This window comes from Meriones unguiculatus, chromosome 10 (assembly GCF_030254825.1).
Source record: "Meriones unguiculatus strain TT.TT164.6M chromosome 10, Bangor_MerUng_6.1, whole genome shotgun sequence".
Lineage (NCBI taxonomy): Eukaryota > Metazoa > Chordata > Mammalia > Rodentia > Muridae > Meriones > Meriones unguiculatus.
In genome coordinates this window covers 4196401-4213332 of record NC_083358.1, presented here as the reverse complement: position 1 = coordinate 4213332, position 16932 = coordinate 4196401, and the positions used below count along the sequence as shown (strand labels likewise).

General features: G+C 53.2%; 1 protein-coding gene across 1 annotated transcript in view; it reads left to right on the top strand.

The window, feature by feature from the left end:
* Positions 1-16932, top strand: part of Galnt2 (polypeptide N-acetylgalactosaminyltransferase 2) — a 112388-nt gene that overhangs the window by 68213 nt on the left and 27243 nt on the right. Inside the window, exon 3 of the mRNA XM_021650113.2 lies at positions 1014-1167. Coding sequence (XP_021505788.1) covers positions 1014-1167 — 154 coding nt within the window. The remainder of the gene's footprint in view (positions 1-1013; positions 1168-16932) is intronic.

Sequence of the window (16932 nt, the reverse complement as noted above, 5' to 3'; positions counted from 1 at the left end):
GGCTCTTCTGAACCTCTTCCCCAGGAGAAGACATGTGTGAGGAGTGCTGGGTCCTGTCTGCCCATTGGTGTCTCTCCCCGCCACACTCTGCACCTCTCTGCAGGGCCAGGCGTTCTAACAGCTGCCTAGAGGAGGCCCCACAGGAGGCTGGGGACACACCCTTTCTTAGGGGGTGGCGTTTGCTGTACAGTGGGAATGTGTCTCTCTCCTGTGTGAGTGAATCTGCTGACCGTGGCGGGATCCTGAGGAGCGCGTTTAGGTGTGTGTGTGTGGGGGGGTGTTGTAGGAGTGAGCACAACACCCAGAGCCCAGCGGTGTTCAGCGGCTTAGGACCCTTACCACAGGGAGGGAGGAGGGAATGTGATGATTCTAGGGAGGGAACAGACGCAGAGCTGGCCATGGTGGCAGGAGGGTCAGGAGGCTAGATCACCCCTACCCACCTGGTGAGTTTGAGAGACTGTCTTTAAAACCAGCCGCCGGCAAGAAAAGGGTGTGAGGCGCTGACAGTACCTTCCCTGCTGCCCTTCTCCTGGAGGTAGCCCACGTGCCTCGACTTGCCTCTGCTGAGCACTTTCAGTACCATGTCAGGGTAGCCCTCCTCCAACCCACACAGTCTAAACATTTATTCTTGACGTGCCAGGTTGCACAGTCGAGGAGTCTATTAACTTACACACATTGTCTCCTTTGCTTGTCTGGGGTGCTTTGGGGACGCGACTGAAATGCGTGGGAAGGTGAACAGAGCCCCTCCCCTTCACAGAGAGAACCGGTGCCGAGTTGCCAGCTCTGTCTTGGGAAGCTTTGGCTGGAGCCTGAGCTCCAGGCCTTTCGGGCTACAGAGTCTCAGCTTCCCATAGGACAATGCTCAGGGCTGTCTTCAGCTACTTTTCTGATTAAAATTGCCATCTTATAAACAAGCTCAGGACCCTGTTCTATGACTTAACACTTATTCCCATCTCTGACAAAGCTCTGGTCTTGTATCCACTTGTCCCACCACCTCTGCTCTGCTTTTCCAGGGAAAGTTCGTTGGCCAGACTTCAACCAGGAGGCGTACATTGGTGGGACAATGGTTCGCTCTGGGCAGGACCCCTATGCGCGCAACAAGTTCAACCAGGTGGAGAGCGACAAGCTAAGGATGGACAGAAGCATCCCTGACACCCGGCATGACCAGTAAGTCCCTCCGCGCATGGGGAAGAGAGCTGGAGAGTCCTGTCACTCTGGCACTTAACCTGTGTGGTGTTGCCAAAGCAGGAAGGGCCCTGGAGTGTGAGGCTCACGCCCCTTGGTGGTTTGCAGAGGCAGCGGACTGCTGGCCAGCAGAGGAGTCAGGAGCAAGCTGTGTGGGCCTCAGACTTTCTGGCCTTCTAGTGTTAGAGGCTGCACTTATGAAACACTGTTCATGAGGAAGGGAGAAAGCCTGAACTTCTGGCTAGTGGGCAGCTGTAGTTGGGACCTTCTGGAAAACCAGAGGAACTCTTCACTAACTTCGTATCAGAGTTGAGGAGAGCCAGGAGGCGGGCGGGCAGGGGAGAGCACTTCACTCCTGGTGTAATGGAGAAGGGCCGTCCGTACGCTCCTCTGCTTTCCAGGACTTGGGCAGATGGTGCCCTGACTCCACCAAACTCGGCGTGTGGCATCCTCACACACCGGCGATTACTCTGCCACCATTTACAAGGAAAGTGGTACTCATAGTCTTACTCATCTCCCCCAAATTTTCTTCGTGTCCCAGAGGGAAAAACAGAGGCACTGGGCTAGGAGCTACTGACACAAGGCTGGGAAGGCCAGTGATTATAGTCACCTAGGATACAAGCTGTGGCCATGTTTGCAAGGGGCTTTCTAGATTAGGTGCATTGAGGCGGGCTCATCTCAAATGTAGGCAGACTGGAACTGCGAGCTGGGGTCCCCGGCTGAGTCCCAGAGAGCAGGCCGAGCACCACATTGGGCTTTCCTGGCAGACGTCACGTGACCTGCCTCACGTTTCTGGCGTGTGCCTTCCCACCACGCTAAAGTGCACTGTGAGCCAGATACCCCTTCTTTCCTCATGTCGTCAGAGCCGTTGCCACAGAGTGAGGGAAATAACTGATACAGGGTTTCAGCCTGGGAACAGGGCTCGGAGGAGTCACAGTGAAAACATTCCCGGCCACCTGAGCCGACTGAAGCTTGATCTCCGTGTGACAGTGGAGCTTTGTGTTCACCAGCTGGTGCTGAGCTGGTTTCTCACCTTGAGCAGGAGAAGGTGTGATTCGGGGCTTGTCGGCCTGGGAATGGGGTCTGAGCTGCCACCACCATTGTGTGCTTCTCAGATTCCCTCTGTCCCTATAGACACATTATCTTCCAATATTTCTGGAATGATTATTTGTCCAAACCAGTCTTTGATTATCCCTCCCAGGATGGGTTGGTTTCTGCCCGGCCTGTGATGGCCTCCTTTGCCTGTGTTAATGATCCGCTGGGGCCTTCCCACTGGTTGGATCGGGTAAATTAAATCCTTCGCAGACCCTGACAGGCTCCTGGAAGGGAGAGTTGGCTGCTGTCCTTGTTGGCCCCAGGAGCCCCTCTCTCAGCATCAGTGGAGAACTTTCTCCTTGGTCCCCTGAGATCTCTTTCCTGTGAGGGTCTGGCATCTAACCCTGAAGACATGTATGGCAGAAACCAGCCTTCTGTGACCACAGAGCTGGAAGTGGAGCAGTGAAAGCAGATTCAGGATGAGGTACCCAGAACCTTGTCTGCCTGGTTGATGCCCCAGGCCCGTTTAGTGCTTTGTCTGTGGCTTCTGTCCCCTGCAGAGTGACAGGACAGTGGTTCTCTGTGAGCCTTTGGCCTCACGGGACCCCATTAGAAGGCTCCTCTCCCTCTGGCCAGTAGCCATGGAAGCTGGGTCTTCATGGGTGCACCGACATGTTGAGGTCCCAAGCTTCCAAAGTGTCTGTGTTTGGACATAGGTTCTTTATTAGATGCGGTTAAGGTGAAGTAAGTTGTGAGAATGGGGTCCTGATCCAGTGAGAGGACAGAGGGACAAAGCAGAGAGGGGAGAACTGAGAGAGACTGAGCAGGAGATGGTCACCTTGGCCATACAAGGACGTGCTGGAAGGTGGCTGGCCATCTGTCAGCCCAGAGAGGTCGTCCTGAGTGCCCGCCTTGACCACAGAAAGGCCCGTGTGAAAGAAGCATATAGCAGGGAAGGCCGCTCTGGGGCAGGGGCCAGCCATGGGGGAGGTGTCATGTCCTGAGTGACTCAGGGGTCACTGTGTCTGTGGGTGTCTGAGCCTGCCTGACATCCCTCAGCAGTGGGGGTCACTGATGCCAGGCAGGTGTCTTTGCTCGAGGAGCCCCTTAGACTAGGTGCTTCTGTGAGGACAGCAGCCGGCTTTATACAGGGCGGGAAGCTTGGGGTGTCTCCTCTCCCTCAGGAGCCCAAGATGATGCACTTTAAGGTTGTTTCTGTTGGGGAGCCAGCAAACCTGCATGGAAACACCTTGTCAGGGCATTCTTTTCCTTGCTGGCCAGGCACCCCTCCCCAACCCCGTATTGGCGCCACTAAATCCCACAAATCTGAAACTTGTCTGGTGCAGACTCCCTCAGCCTTCCAGCGCTACGTCAGTTTCAAAGTTGCACCCGCTTCTTTTTATCTTGAATTTCAAATGGGACTTTGAAGTGTGCTTGCACGTCACACTGAAAGTTGGTCCTGAGATGAGGGTGTCCTGTGCGTCCCCAGAGGAGCACCTGCCCACAGACCTGGCTGTCTAGCGTGCTCAGGTTGCATTGTGGTTATGCTGGTATTTCAAGAGTTCGGACGTAACCAGCAGCCAGAAGGTCTGGCTGTAAACAGGTCCCACTTGCAGCCTCTGAGGCTCTTACACTCCTGAGGAGGCCACCAGCCTCCAGAAGATGTAGGTTGGTTGGGTGCTGGTGTTCTGCGTGTGTTTACTCTCTGGCCATCAGTGTTGGCCGTGTCCTGAGAGGGCCTGGGCATGACTGGAACTGTGAGCTAGTCTAGCCCAAACTCTGCTGCCGGCACAGGAGCCTGCCAGCACAGAGGGAGACCCTCGCAGGATGGCCATTGTGGGGCTTTACGGCTTTCCTGGGTGAGGGCAGCCAGCCCCTAGCGCAGCTGAGGAAACGGAGGGCCCTTGGGACTGCCACAGCTTATGAGTGCGTACTGCTGGCCTAACATCTGTCAGCTGGGGAGGCGCCGCCTGGGGTGGGAAGCACCTGTGTGTGTCCCCCCATGTCGCTGGGCAGCCAGCCTTGGAGACCATGCCCTCTGGGGAGGGAGTGTGAGTGTGGCTGAAGCACAGAGCAGGCCTTCTCTGTCCCATGTGCATTGTTTTTCTCCATCAGGATACACTGGTCTGAGGTAGGTAGATCTGTCTGGGACTTCACCCTGTGTTCCCCAAAGCCCTGGACTTGGGGCTCACCTGGCTGGCAGACTGGAGATGGTCCTGGTGGGCGGCCCCTCCTCCCCCCCAGTGGCTTTCCCGTCTCCCTCCTTGGAGCGATTTGGAGTAGGCATGTGTAAGGCGTGGCTGGTGGCCAGTACAGCTGGGTGGAGACACAGGGAAGTGGCTGGGTCACAAGGACTCTGACGTTGTCGGGGTGTTGAATGGGCTGCTGGGAGGGAACAGAACCTACCAAGTGGGGCTTGGTTGAAGGAAGTGAGGCCCTGGGGACTGAGTTGCCTCAATCCTCTTCCCTTCTGTGCCCTGTGCGTCCGGACAGCTGTAAGGTGAGCAGAGCAGCTTTGCTCGATCTGCCTTACCACAGACCCTCAGGGGTAGGCCAGGTGGCCAGGGGCTGGAGCTTCTAAAACTAGGGCCCGAAAGAAACCTTTCCTCCTTTGGGTTTATTTCTGTGGCTCTTTTGTCGTGTAGTGGGCAGCTGACAAATGCCACCAGCAGGACTGTGTCTTGGCCAGGGCAGGCAGCTGAGACCGTCAGGGTACCATCTTGAATCTCAGTAGTGTTTGTCCCTGGGAGGCCAGAGGATTATGAAGTCACTTATAAGACCACAAACACCATGCCAGGGCTAACCCCAACACCCCTAAGAGTCTGAGCTCTCGGCTGCACTGCTGCCCTCTCAGAGCTTGGCTGCTGGACGTGGCTGCCTTGCTGGCCTGCTCTAGAGTCTTTTATGGCCCGAGCTTTAGGCATGTGACCTGCATGTCCGTAAAATCAAGAAGCACTGAGTATTGCCAGCTTGCAAGGGAAGCTGCCTTCTGTGGCTTAGATGGCAGGGTCCTGAGAAGCTGGAGGAGGGCTGGCTTTCCTTGTCCATTTTGGCTCTAGTCCAGAGGGGAAGGGCCTGCCATCCATCAGTGTGTCCTTCCTTTCGGTTCCCTTCGTGGTGCAGCCGCAGACTGTTCTCCTCCTGTACAAGCCCCTTCCCCTTTGGACCCTTTCAGTTTGACTGTGCCAGCTTCCTGAAGGCCTGGAGGGAGGCAGTGCCCGCCACAGTTGTCAGCAAGTATACCCCACATGCACAGCTGCAACCTGTGGCTCAGTTTCTCCACCTGTTAGGCTGGGCAGAAGTACGTGATGTATGTCAGTAATGCCCATTCCATTTCTTAGTCTTTGGTCCTTTCTTCATTGGTCCTGGGCCTTCATGATAGCAGCGGGCACATCTCTCACCCCACCATGGTTCTGCAGCCTGGTGGAACAGCCCATGGCTGAGCAGCTGTCACCTGGTAAGGCTGACCAGCACTGGACACTTACCTGGATCCCATGCTTTTTGTCTGAGATTTGCTGCTCAGCTTTTCTTCTTCCCGTTGGTCACACTTGTGTGAAATCTCCATCATTGGCTCTGCTTCCTGTACAGATCCTCGAACCTTCTATGTGAAATGTACAAGGTAGCCTTTAGTTCACTTCTGGGCGTCCAAGCTCTGACAAGCTTCGTCTTAGGGAGGACATTTAGTCCTTGTGTGTTTGATGTGTGCTCTGGAGAACTGAGTTCAAGGGCAGTATCTCACTGGGTTCCAAGTTCTGCCTGCCATATCCTTTCTCTTGTTCTGCTTCTAGGTGTTTCCTTTGTCAGCTAAAGTTTCAACTGTGATAAACTACAGAGTCCAAGATGAGTGAACATTTTTGAGCAGCACACCCCCCTACCCTCTTGTTCTCTGTGCACAGACACACACACTCTCTCTCTCTCTCTCTCTCTCTCTCACTTTCATACACACACACACACAGAGAGAGAGAGAGAGAGAGAGAGAGAGAGAGAGAGAGAACACTGTTCAGGACACCTTGAGTGTCCTCAGCTTCAGTAAACACCCTTCATAGTCATCCAGTTATCTGTGTTCCCATCTTGATTGCTGTACTTCCCCTTCCTGCCTGGGACCGTTGTCCATCCTTGTCCCATAAGCTTTTCACAGTGGCTCCTCTGGTACCAACTCACAGGCAGTAGATCCTGTTGTCTGAAGGCATGTGTTTCACTTTCATTTTTGAGATGTCCCTCTCCCAGCTGAGAGGGCCGCCTTCTTGGATGCGGGGGCTTCTGTGTCTCTCTTTGCCCTTCAGTCACTCTCTGCTTCTGCTGAAGATTAACTGTGACTTGTTCTCTGATCGGCAGTTTGTCTGATTACAGTTGCACTTTAATGTGTGTCTGCATTCACTTTTTAGTAATGTGTAAGAACTTGCCGACTTTGCTTTCTGTGACTTCAGCCTGTTTGGGGTTTGAGGGGTTGGAGTCCCTGTAGCTCCCTTCTGCCATCCTTGCATGCCCTTCCTCTCACTCTGAGATGGTCACATTCTTGTTGGGTATTCCCACTGGCCCTCTGCCTTCTTCTATTCTTGTTTTTACTCCTCTGTCTCCATGTACCCTGCTTCCTGCTCAGTGACTCCTGCGTGTCAGTATTAAGTCTGTAGACGGAGAATACGTAGAATTGCCGTGTTCTGGTGGTGAAGAGGTACAGAGGTATTTGAAGGCTATACCTGGTGTTTCCATCTCCAAGGAAGACACACTTTGCAGATAAGATAGGTAGGTCATTTTTGTGCCATGCAGAACTGAACCTCAGGCTGGGTTTCCAGTGGATTGGGTGGGGGCGTGTCTGGAAGGTTCCCTGTCATTCTCCTCTAGGAAGCAGCTAGGATCCCACCCTAATCCCATGCCATTGTTATCAGTCCTGACTTGGGTCTGACCTCCCCAGCCCAGGGTTGGCCTCCTGTCCACAAGGCCACTGCTCTGTTGGGTATTTTGGCCTGGCAGGGGAGGGGAGGGTAGCAGGAGTGCCGGCCCCACCCTCTTGGTGCTCCTGGCTGCATGCCGGCTCTCAGAACTCTCAAGGCATTTGATGCATCTCATCCCTACCTCTCTGCTTTCCGTGAGTAGTTTTGTCCAGAGCAAAGAACTTTATTGTCAGTGAATGCAGAGGAGCACCTGAGTGTTTGGTTTGAAGTCCTAATTCAGTCTAAAATGAAGGGTTCCCGCACTTCATCCTGAGCAGCAGTGTAAACAGGGTGCATGAGTAAACAGAGGTGTCACTGACACGGAAATGGGCCATGTGACTTTTGGTAGTAGCTCTGTCAGGTGTTACTGTCAGACCGAGGTGGAGATGACCTCTGACCCTGGGTTTTTATCTGCAAAGCAGTCTCAGTATAGCTATGACTGTCTCTTGGCTGTCAGTAAGCTCAGACATCTGTGAAAATATGAAAAGGCTTGTGAGCCCCTGGCAACAGTGCAGGTGTCAGTCATTGCTGGCCTGTGACCGGCGGCTGGTGTGAATCAGTTTGAGTAGACCAAGCTGTGCCCTGGGAAGCTTTGTACTTGACTGGTGTGGCCAACCCCGAGGACTGACCCTGAGTATGCTGGCTCCCTTCGTTAGTATGTGGGCCATTCTGCAGCCGATCAGCAGAAAAGCCGTCTGAGGAAACACCTTTGAAGCTGTGACCCTGCCTGCTACTGAGGGAATCAGAGCAGGAAAACCAGACTCGGTGGGATGGCTTGCCGAAGCAGGTCAGTGCAAGCTCCTCCGTCAGCTGCTCACTTGAAGCCTTCGCTTCCCTGCCCCGAGGTGACCTGATGGATGTGTTTGTTTGTAGTACTGGAATTGAACCTGGGCCTCCCACGGTCAAGGCAAGCCCCTCCGTAGGGTGCATCTCCAGCCCTCTGTTCACCTTGTATTTTGAGACAGGGTCTCACCCAGCTGGCTTCAGCCGACTTTGAACTCACCCTGTAGCCCAGGTGAACCTTAAACTTGGCCTCCTTCTGCTTCAGCCTCCTGAGAATCAGGGCTTAGGAAACATAGCACCAGGCCCCGCTCATTTGAAGCATAGGAAGGTGACAGTGACGCAAGGGTCTTGCCTTTCTGCATCAGGTGGTCTCTGCTCGCAGTCTGTGGCTGCCCAGAGCCCCACTTCAGTCTAGAGAAGTAGAAGTTCAGACCTGTACAGTGTGGCCGGAATGTGTGCACACATTCCGTGTGCACGCGTGTACTGTGTGCACGAGCGTGTGTGTGTGTGTGTGTGTGTGCGCGCGCGCGCGCGCGCGCGGGCGCCTGTGCATGTATAGGGAAGTGAGTTCCAGAGGCACACTGTTGGGACATCGGCTTGCCCTGCCCATCTAGGCCCATTCATGCCATGGTCACAGAACGCGGTGCTCGCCAGGAGTTAGAAGTGTGTCTTTCCATTCCAGAGGACCACAGATCAGGGCCTGTGGGTCTGTTGTCTGGAGAGGGGCTGGTTTCTGCTCCCAGGTTGGCACCCTGGGTGCTGTGTGCTCTAGGAGAGGGAAGCAGAAGGTCGAGGGGTCAAAGGTCCTGTGAAACACTGTCCGGTGAGAGCAACGGTGCCTGGGCCTGCGCTTCCATAGGAAGGGCTCTCACCAGCACTGTAGGCCCTGCTGGTGCGTCTGTATCAGAATCTGCTCTGCGATGGGGTGAAGAGTTGCCCGTCGCGGCTTGTTTTCTCTGTTGTGCTGTGGTCGTAGAGGGAAACTGTGGGCCCCTGTCTGATGAGAAGGGGGAACCGTGCGTGAGGAAAGATCTCCCTGCTTCATACAGAACAGCCAGTGTCACCTCTCAGGGGCCTACAGCCTCTGGGAAGCCTGTGCTTTGGAGGCCACCTGCTTTTGGCTGTTTCTGTGGCTGGGGAGCTCGGGAGCTGGCTGCCATCAAAGTGCTGCAGCCACCCAGGACTCTAGTTTCTCTGTCACGGCATGCCCCCTGGAGGCCTGCACACAGTGGTGTCCTCGGGCAGAGGCTCCATGCCTTCAGCTGAGGGTTTACTGCTTGTCTCGTGCTTGACTTTAGTGCTGCTAGGCCATGGAAATCAGAGTAAGATGATGGCAGTGACAGTATTCGTCCCACCGCTGTGGGCCTTCTCTTGGCTGACAGGAGCTGGGTCTGTTACGTCTTGGACAGAAGAGCCTTGCAACCTCCCCTTGTCCTCTTTTCTTTAAATACCCCTGGTTTCTTAGACCGCTTTTTAAATTATTATTTTGAGAGTGTATTTTTTAAGTAGGTACATCTGTTGTGTTTTTAAAAAGCAAAAAGGAAACCACATCAGAAAGCTAAAGCGCTCTCACAGCTCTTAAGGATGTCCCTCCTGTCCCCATCCTGCTGTTGCTCATTGCGAGGGACGCCCAGTGCCCATCTGCCTCTGCGCCTCACTTGGGGAGCATTCCTAGGGGTTTTTGCAGCTGTAGCTTCCATCCTCCGTGCCGCCAGCTCGTGCTCATGTAAGTAGCTCGTGGGGGTGAACCAGGAAGATGGAATGTGGAAGGGCAGCAAGCTGCTTGGTTCTGACAGGGTCCCAGCACTCATTCTGCGTGGGGCCTACACTCCCAGTGACTGAGTTCTGAGTTAGGCTCCTAAGTGAGGCTTTCTGGGGCCAGTGCCCTTGCCTCCTTCCTCCTTCAGTCTAGTGGTTGTGATAAACTTTGTGAAATGAATGCAGGGCAGAGGCACACATCTCTTTCGGTGCCTAAGAAAGGATTCTTTGCAAAAGGACTTGTTTCTTAAATGCCATCTGTGACCCTCAGCTGTACCTGTGGCTGCTTTAATCATGCTAATCCTTTGTTGGCTCTTAAGAGGTCGCCCATGGATGCTGGCATTTGGTGACCTTTTGTTTTACAGGAATAGCTCAGGAGAGTGTCTTGCCAGCAGATTGTAAATCCTCCTGACAGTGCTGTACATGCTTGCACTATGCTCCCCAGTTGTGGTGAAACCTCCGTCTTCCTGCTACTCTCTCTCACTCTTGAGAACCAAGCTCCTCTGGCATTTACCCACTTACTCAGCAGCCTCTCTGTAGACTCTGTGTTGTGTGTGTCCCTCTGCAGAGCTGCCCCCTGGTCCTCACATGGTGTTGTTACCTTGACATCACAGCGGCCATCACTACCCTCATAAGACCAGACTTTCAGTATTGGGTGAGAGGGGGCAGCTTGCCAGGGTACATGCGCAGTTAGTTGAGGGGTGGAGACCTCTTGAGTTGTGTCACCTCCAAAAAGCAGCCCACAGCCCTGTTACCCCAAGATCACTGGTTCTCCAGCTGCATTTGCTCTTCCCTCAGGGCCACATTTGGTGTGAATCCATGTTTGCCCACTTCTTTTTGGGCAGCTCCGTTACAGCGCACTGGGCTGTGCCAGCCTCTGAGTGCTGGCTTGGGGTTTAGCTGCAGCCCTGTGTTCTTGTGTTAGGAAATCAGTGTTATCATTGCAGTTATTTTTAAGCCTACTTTAAAATAACCAAAATATCTTATTTCCCACTTGTCTGGAGTTCTGAGGGGCTTTTTGTTTTTTTAAATCCAGTGTGTGTTTAGGCAGCAGTTTCACAATTGGATGTTTTTTTTTCTTACTGTTAGTTTAAACTGAAGTTGTTGGTATTTTCCCTCCCCACCTTTATCACTCGGGAGTTGGATGTTATAGCCTCATGATGTTTTCTTTTGTCTGGTCCTGGTGGTCTTGGTGTCGTCATCCCTGGCCCTGTAGCTGGGGGTTTTGCTCCAGATGTTTCGTGAAGCACACATCACACGTGGCTCCTACAGCAGGCTTATAGGGTCGGCACGCCTGTTATTGTGTCGGTGAGACCACTGGGAATCAGGAATCTGAGTAAGCCTAGTGAGGGGGGTGGTGGGGCAGTGTGAACATGGCTGCCTGCAGGGCCATGTCCTCATGTCCCTCACTTCGTGTGTGTGTGTGTGTACATACCCGTGTTCAACTTAGATCGGCCAGAGGTAGCGTGTCTTCCTTGGTGCTTCTCCACTTTATTTTTTGAGGTAGAGTCTCTCCCTTAACCTGCAGCTCATTGATTTGGTTAGGCTAGCTGGCTCTCGAGCTCCACAGCTCTGCCCTCCATCCTGGGATCACCCGCTCCTGGCTTTTTCCCTGGGTTCTCAGGCTGGTGTGGAAGCGCTTCACTGACTGAGCCCTACTCCCAGCCCCCGTGCCGTCTTTCTCACATACTTTGTAGGTGGGTTTAACGTGTCTCAGAGTGCACGAGAGCCCTGCTGCAGCATCCTGCCTGGGTGTGCCTGCAACCTTGATCCAGGCCTGCCTCCACCTCATCCCGGGCTCTGCTGAAGCGACGGCAGTGCCGTGATCTGCCGTGGGGAGGGTGCACTCACGGTTGTACCGTTATCAACATAGAGTTGCTGTTGTGTGACATTTTCATTTTGCCGCATGATGTGGGCTGCATGGAGCTAACAGGCTGCTTTGTTCTTGTTTTGTTTCTGCTCTGTACGGGGCTGAGCCAGGGTTTGCTCATGCTTGGCCACTGAGCCACACCCAGCTCTGTTTTCACTTTTCATTTTTCAACAGAGCCCACGAGGCTCCCATTCTGTAGCCAGGCCGAGCCGAAGCTTGCCATCCCTCTGCCTCGGCAGCCTGTCCCACAGGGGCCGCCGTTTATCCGTGCTCTGTGTGAGGTCTTCTGTTTTCTTTTCAGGGTGCCATTTTACCTTGAGTCTGTGCCTTGGTTCTTTTCCCGTTCCTGTAACAGAGAACCTGCAGCTGAATCAGTTCTGAAGGTGAAAGTTCTTCAGCTCGTAGGTCTGGAGGCTGCTAGCCCAAGAGCACGGAGGGGCTGCTGCTGTCCTCAGTGGGATCCGGCTGGCCTAGTTCCTGTCACCATGGGGGAAAAGTGGGCAGGGCTCCCATCCTCCTGCCTCCCCCTCCCTCCTCTGGACATCATGGATCTGCTCTTTTCTGACCTTAAAGTTAGTTACCTTTTTAAGTATGCTCTGCTTTATTGTTCCCTCTGGTTGGTTAACAAAGTTTGTTTTCCACTTGTAACTCAGTTAGTTGCCATTTTTAGCAAAAGTAGTAATTAGAAAAGTATTGGTTTAACAGTAAGAATAAAACTGTGCCTGTTTGTATGGGGACTGGAGAGATGGCTCAGAGGTTAAGAGCACTGGCTGCCCTTCCAGAGGTCCTGAGTTCAATTCCTAGCAACCACATGGGGGCTCACAAACATCTATAATGAGAGCTGTATACATTGTAAATAAATAAATCTTTTTTTTAAAAAAAAAATGCTTAAAAAACAGTGTACCTGTTTTTAACGAGAAGCACATACACTTTTCTCTATCTTACCTGCTTTTTGTTTTGCTTGATATGTGGGATTAGATAGATTATTATAATTACCTTAATTTTTGTGATTTTATTTATTTTTAAATTGCGTGTGCTTGAGTGTTTTGTGTGCTTGTGTCTTTGTACTACTGTGAGAGCCACTGGAGGCCTGACATCCAGGTACATTCGGTTGTGGGTTAGGAGCCATTGCGTGGGTGCTGGGACTTGAACCCCAGTCACCTGGGAAAGCAGCCAGCGCTCTCAACCACTGCGCCATCGCTTCAGCCCCTGTAGCCACCTTTTAAGAGATGTTTATTTGGGGATGGAAAGAGTTCATGTGTGTTGCAGAGGACCCGGGTGTATTTCCCTGCGTCTGCATCAGGCGGCTCAGGAAAGCTCCAGGGCTGATGCCCTCTCCTGGCCTCTGCGGGCACTGCACATACACTTACAGATGTGTAATTAAAATGTTTGAAGTGTTTGTACACTCAGCTTAAACTGCACTGGGGTGAGATAGTCTTATGCTTCTTCCTGTTTTATGCCCCAACTTATTTATTATTACGTCTTTAAATTTTTATTACATCTTTTGAATTTATTTGTGTGTGTGCTGTGCACACATGATAGTACATGTATCAAGAGGACGAGTTTCAGGAGATGGTTCTCTCTTCCCACTGTCTGGATCCCAGGAATTGAACCCCAGTTGCCAGGCTTGGTGTAAGTGGCTTTACCCAAGCCATCTTCCTGGTTGTGGCCCAGGCTCTCTGTGCAGTTTTGGCTGGAGCTTCATGTGGGTTTGTGGAAGGCTCATCACATCACTGGAATGCTTGGGAGCCTTGGCTGTCCGTAGCTGATGGGAACACATTGTTCACAGCGCACAGGCAGTCACCGAAGCTGTGGTTTTCCTTGACGTAGGGTGTGCACTGTCCACGCTGTGTCCTTGTTCCCTTCTGAATACTACCAGGACAAGCCCGAAGCCAGCCCGGTAGCAGGCATTTATGGTATGGGGATACTTGATGGAAATGAGATACTTTATCACCTTGCAGGGAAGAAATCTTCAAGTGGCCACCTGAGACTGTTTGGGGCTGGGAACACTTCAGCCTTCCTCAGTGTTTTCCCAAGCGTTTGGTTTCCTGCCTCATCATTTTTTCCCATGTGCTCGCAGAAAGATTGCCACAGCTCCATACATCATGATTATTTTCAGATCAGCCACCAGGGGACAGAAATGGGCTTTTCTTCAGTGGCTCTCTTCTCTGATGTGGATGCTGATCTGTCTCAAAAGCCCCCAGGACTTCTGCTATAGTCCTTAGGCCAGACCTCAGCTGTGGCTGCTTTTGACCCGGGAATAAGGGAACTTTTCTTTGATCACTGGCTCACCCTCCCAGATCAGGGTCCTTAGGAATGGGGTGTAGACACACAGAGGCCTCCAGTGCGCTAGAGATGAGCACTGGACTGAAGGACAGCAGCTGTTGGTGTCAGAGCCCGGGTCTAGTTTATCTGTCATCGTGATTTGCCATTTTGTTATCAGAGGGAAGCTGATCTTCCAAAGACTCAGAAGACGCGCTCTTCACTCACTGCAACTGGGTTAAGAGAGCTTAGCGGGTCACAGCGGTGCTTGAGGAGATGGGGTAGCGACGCTGTCCATCCACAGTCTGGGGCCCAGCAGTCCTCTGCTGCACAGCCACCTCCACACACCCAGCGATTAAATGCCTGTCTGTCCTTCATCTTTGACGACAAAGGGGCCAACACAGCCTGCAGTTGCCAGCTGATCTATTTGCCAAACAAGCCAAACACAGAATGTTGAGGGCGTCTGTGGTCAGGCAGTTCCCAGACCACCTGCTGGGCAGAACCATGATCTTGTAGGAAGAAAAACTGCCACAGCCAGGAGCCTCTGGCATTTGGCCCGGAGGAGATAGGCATAGGGGAGAAAGTAAGCCACTCAACCGGGCAGTTCCTGGGAAGGTTGCCTTGGAGCCTCGCCGTGTGGAGGCCGGAGGCAGAGAGCACACGGGAAATAAGCAAGAGGGTAGCTGCAGCTGAGGACCGCGGCGGGCGTCCGGTCATGCAGGGAAGGAGCGGCTTGTGGGTCCTCTGCGGCTGAGCTCCTGGGAGGGCGGTGCCATCAGGAGTAAGGAGTGCAGGGCACGGCTCTTGCTCTGACTCTGAAATGACCCCAGCCCAGCAAGTGCACACTGCTGGCGAGCTGTGCGTGGCGAGAGTGCACCTCACAGAGCTCCGTCCAAGGCTGTTATTTTCTCTAAGTTGTCAGCTAAAATTTAGTGTCTAGAACATGGGAGACTGCAGAGATTGATGGTGGCCCTGATGAAAGAGTTTCACTGCCTCAGCACAGCTCTGCTTGCAGAAAGCTCCTGATGCATCTCCACAGGTGCAGAGCCTCTTCCATGAGCTGGGCACCACCTCCAGGGCTGTCCTTCTGAAGGGTGTCAGCCGGGGCGGTGGCCCTGGTGTGTGAGTGCTTCTGTCTTGTACCCTCAGCTTCCCCAAGGGCACAAAGCTTTCTGAGGCAGAGCAGCCATTAAGACAGGCTGCGTCTTGTGTCCTAGGGTGATGAGTGTGTGGTGCCAGGCCTGCGGGTCGTGGGAAGGCTGTTCTAGGCTATGATGGTGATGCGAGATGAATAGTCCCAGGGTGGATAGCGCTCGGCAGGCCTGCCACAGCCAGACCTTCAGGAGCTTGATTTCAGAGCAGGCTGCAAAGGTCATTAAATAGTTTAGGGTTTGGCTGCCTGGGTAGGTCTCGGGGCTGACTACGAGCCGGCCAGGGGCTGGGTGTCCTGCCCCTGCTGTTGGGGGGCCCAGAAGAGCATTTTGGTTAAGCAAACATTGTGTAACAGCTGGTTTGGCTCTCTTCGCTGTTTTCTCCCTTCTGTCTCCATGCCTGGTTCACAAGGTATCCAGTTGCTCATCTAGGCTTCTTGGCGATTCCATAGCAATCACTATTAGCGGTGGGCAGAGTAAAGAGCTTGAGACCTTGCCCAGATCAGGATGAGCTGGGACTGTCCCCCGCGTGGCCATTCGCAGGTCTCATGGTGCCTGGGTCTGCTCTGCGTGCTGCTGGCTGTGGTCAGAGGCGGGGCTGGCGGGACACAGCTGCCATGGGTCACATCCCTACACATTTCTTAGAATGATGTCGGTATGAAGAGCTCTCAAAAACAGGCAAAACTGATCTGGACGACGTAGCCGCACAGCTCCTGGGAATTTGCCTAGAGGACATCCAAGCCAAGCTCACACACACACTGGCACCCTGGTGTTCATAGCAGCCATGGTCCATAGGCCACCATGGGCCACCAGCATGGGAAAGGGCAAGGAACTGGGATTGTTCTCAGCCAGAAAGAAGGGGCAGAGTCATGCCATTTGTAGGGAAATGGAAACAGCTCAGAATGATAGTGGCGAGTGAATTAAGCCAGCTCAAAAAGGCAGATGTCACATTTTCTCTCATTTGTGGATCCTAGACCTTATATAGATGGATAAAGTCATATCTGTATGTGTGATGGGAAAGTAGAAATGAAACTGTCTAGTTTGGAACACAGGAGACTCGTGAAGGAAGTGTAGGAAGCAAGCTGAGCCCAAATACATGTGTCTGTGAAAATTTGAAACAGTAATTTAAGAAAATGAATCTAGGGACAGCTGCTACAGCCCAGCGTGAGCTTTTTGCCTTGTTTGGGTCAGGGAAATGACAGAGCCAGGTGCCTGCGTGTTTCTGAGCTCTGCACACAAGTCTGGTATCCCTAGCCAGATCAGGCAGTGTGGTGCTCAGCTGAACTTGGCTTTCCAGTAGCTCCCCACGCTGGGCGCCAACTCCTGAGGGGGAGCCTGTTTCCAGCCCCCCGAGTCAGTGGTCGGCTCTGGCGGGGCAAGAGGGCCACCACACAGCAGGTAAATGGGCTGTTCCGGACTCCGGAAACACTGTGTCAGGTGCCATTGCAGCCCCTGAGGTGGCTGAGGGACCTGGGCCAGAAGCACAGCAGTGTCAGGTGATAGACTGACTGCAGGAAGCTGAAGCGGCCACTTAAGTTCTTCCAGTTTTCAGGGCTTTTGACTGTTAGCAGTGTTGTGGGGCCCACATGAGTACAAGTGTCAGGTGAGTGGGAAAGGCGGCAGTCAGGGTGGCCGGGCTTCCCAGCCTCTTCTCTTCCCAGCATGGCTGCAGGAGCAGCCCTCAGCTCAGCACCGAGGCAAAGGCTCCCCACCATCTTCACAGAGCCAGGGTGGTGCCCCCAATTCCTCCTGACAGAGCAGAGCTCCCCATGTTTCCAGGTGAAGACTAAATTCATTCAAGTCAACTTTGCTCCTTAGATGGGGCAGCCCGTTCTATTCCCACTCAGGTTGACAGAACCTTACTGTCCCAGCGCTTGACCCCCACCTTAGGCATGTGACGTGTTCTGATTAATTTCTCACTGTGCGCCCTCAGCTTCACCCTTAGGATACCCTGGAT